Source organism: Sphaeramia orbicularis, chromosome 4 (assembly GCF_902148855.1).
Source record: "Sphaeramia orbicularis chromosome 4, fSphaOr1.1, whole genome shotgun sequence".
Lineage (NCBI taxonomy): Eukaryota > Metazoa > Chordata > Actinopteri > Kurtiformes > Apogonidae > Sphaeramia > Sphaeramia orbicularis.
In genome coordinates this window covers 53954316-53956586 of record NC_043960.1, presented here as the reverse complement: position 1 = coordinate 53956586, position 2271 = coordinate 53954316, and the positions used below count along the sequence as shown (strand labels likewise).

The 2271-nt window shown below is 57.6% G+C and overlaps 1 protein-coding gene across 1 annotated transcript; it reads right to left on the bottom strand.

The window, feature by feature from the left end:
- Nucleotides 1–455: 455 nt before the first annotated feature.
- On the bottom strand, nucleotides 456–2003 carry LOC115417616 (basic proline-rich protein-like; the record flags this gene model as incomplete). The annotated part of the gene is given in 4 exon segments (XM_030131628.1): nucleotides 456–687; nucleotides 689–855; nucleotides 857–979; nucleotides 981–2003. Coding segments are annotated over 4 exon segments (1545 nt in total), but the record flags the coding sequence as incomplete, so codon positions are not given.
- Nucleotides 2004–2271: the final 268 nt, after the last annotated feature.

Below are 2271 nucleotides of genomic sequence, written 5' to 3'. Positions count from 1 at the left end.
TCAGCTTCATAGCACAATTGGGCCGCATGTGAACTGTCTTTCACTTATGTTCATGGAAAAAGACATCCTAAAGACCACTGACTTCAATCCCATCATAATTCCTGTGTAGTTGTCGTAGGGGCCCCAGTACACTGCTTTGCCCGGGGGCCCACAGTGCTGTTAGAACGGCCCTGGAACCGACCAGGAATTATCAGTCCCAAGCCATTCTCAAACACAAGAATCCCGTTTAGAAATGGTTGCCCTCTGAGTTCCAAATCCAAGGCTCTGACAGCGGTGCCCACAGTGAGTCCACTTATACGGTGAATAAATAACACAGACTGAACCCTGGTTCTGAGATAATGTTCTGCCTGAGGAACCCCAGTGTAAGTGTTCGCCTGGAAGCCAGGCCTGGGAACAGGGAGAAAGGAGAGCTCAATTGGTATTCCTGCTTGAGTTGCATCCCAGAAGGCCAGCACTCATAAATAATATGATAATGGTGTGTTTCCAGAGCTGCTGAGGTTGGCTGTACAGCACAGGAGGAACAAAGCACAGAGCAGGGACAGTGACCCCCCAGGAAGAGGGGGAGGAGGGGGAGGAAGAGGAGGGGGAGGAGGAGGAGGAGGAAGAGGAGGAAGGGGAGGGAGAGGAGGAAGAGGGGGAGGAAGAGGAGGGGGAGGAGGAGGAGGAGGAAGGGGAGGAAGAGGAGGAAGGGGAGGGAGGAAGAGGAGGGGGAGGAAGAGGAGGAGGAAGGGGAGGAAGAGGAGGGAGAGGAGGGGGAGGAAGAGGAGGAGGAGGAGGAAGGGGAGGAAGGGGAGGAAGAGGGGGAGGAAGAGGAGGAGGGGGAGGAAGAGGAGGGAGAGGAGGAGGAGGAGGGGGGAGGAAGAGGAGGGGGAGGGGGAGGAAGGGGAGGAAGAGGAGGAAGGGGAGGAAGAGGGGGAGGAAGAGGGGGAGGAAGAGGAGGAGGAAGAAGAGGGAGAGGAGGAGGGGGAGGAAGAGGAGGGAGGGGGAGGAAGAGGAGGAAGGGGAGGGAGACGAGGAAGGAGAGGAAGAGGAGGGAGAGGAGGGAGAGGAGGAAGAGGAGGAGGAGGAGGAAGGGGAGGAAAAGGAGGAAGAGGGGGAGGAAGAGGAAGAGGAGGGAGAGGAGGAAGGAGAGGAAGAGGAGGGAGAGGAGGAAGAGGAGGAGGAAGAGGAGGGAGAGGAGGAAGGGGAGGGAGAGGAGGAAGGAGAGGAAGGAGAGGAAGAGGAGGGAGAGGAGGGAGAGGAGGAAGAGGAAGAAGAGGGAGAGGAGGAAGGGGAGGGAGAGGAGGAAGGAGAGGAAGAGGAGGGAGAGGAGGAAGAGGAGGAGGAGGAAGGGGAGGAAAAGGAGGAAGAGGGGGAGGAAGAGGAGGGAGAGGAGGAAGGGGAGGGAGAGGAGGAAGGAGAGGAAGAGGAGGGAGAGGAGGAAGAGGAGGAGGAAGGGGAGGAAAAGGAGGAAGAGGGGGAGGAAGAGGAAGAGGAGGGAGAGGAGGAAGGGGAGGGAGAGGAGGAAGGAGAGGAAGAGGAGGGAGAGGAGGAAGAGGAGGAGGAAGAGGAGGGAGAGGAGGAAGGGGAGGGAGAGGAGGAAGGAGAGGAAGAGGAGGGAGAGGAGGGAGAGGAGGAAGAGGAAGAAGAGGGAGAGGAGGAAGGGGAGGGAGAGGAGGAAGGAGAGGAAGAGGAGGGAGAGGAGGAGGAGGAAGGGGAGGAAAAGGAGGAAGAGGGGGAGGAAGAGGAAGAGGAGGGAGAGGAGGAAGGGGAGGGAGAGGAGGAGGGAGAGGAGGAGGAAGGGGAGGAAAAGGAGGAAGAGGAGGAAGAGGAAGGAGAGGAGGAAGAAGAGGAGGAAGGGGAGGGAGAGGAGGAGGGGGAGGAGGAAGGGGAGGAAAAGGAGGAAGAGGAAGGAGAGGAGGAAGGGGAGGAGGGGGAGGAAGAGGAGGAAGAGGAAGGAGAGGAGGAAGGGGAGGAGGGGGAGGAAGAGGAGGAAGGGGAGGAAGGGGAGGAAGGGGAGGGAGAGGAGGAAGGGAGAGGAGAGAAAGGAGAAGGGGGAGGAAGAGGAGGAGGGGGAGTGTTGACCCCCTGAACCCCCTCACAGCTCTTTCACAGACCTGCTCACTGGATTCAGTCTTCCACTTTTCCGTCTTTTCAGGTTTTTCCAGGTCTGGAATTGTGCCAGATTCTCCACCTTCCCTCACTTCCACCTGAGTGGCCATGGGATGAACTTTTGTAACTTAATCCTTTACGTAGATCATTAATTTTACTATTCAGTCACACGATGGTTAT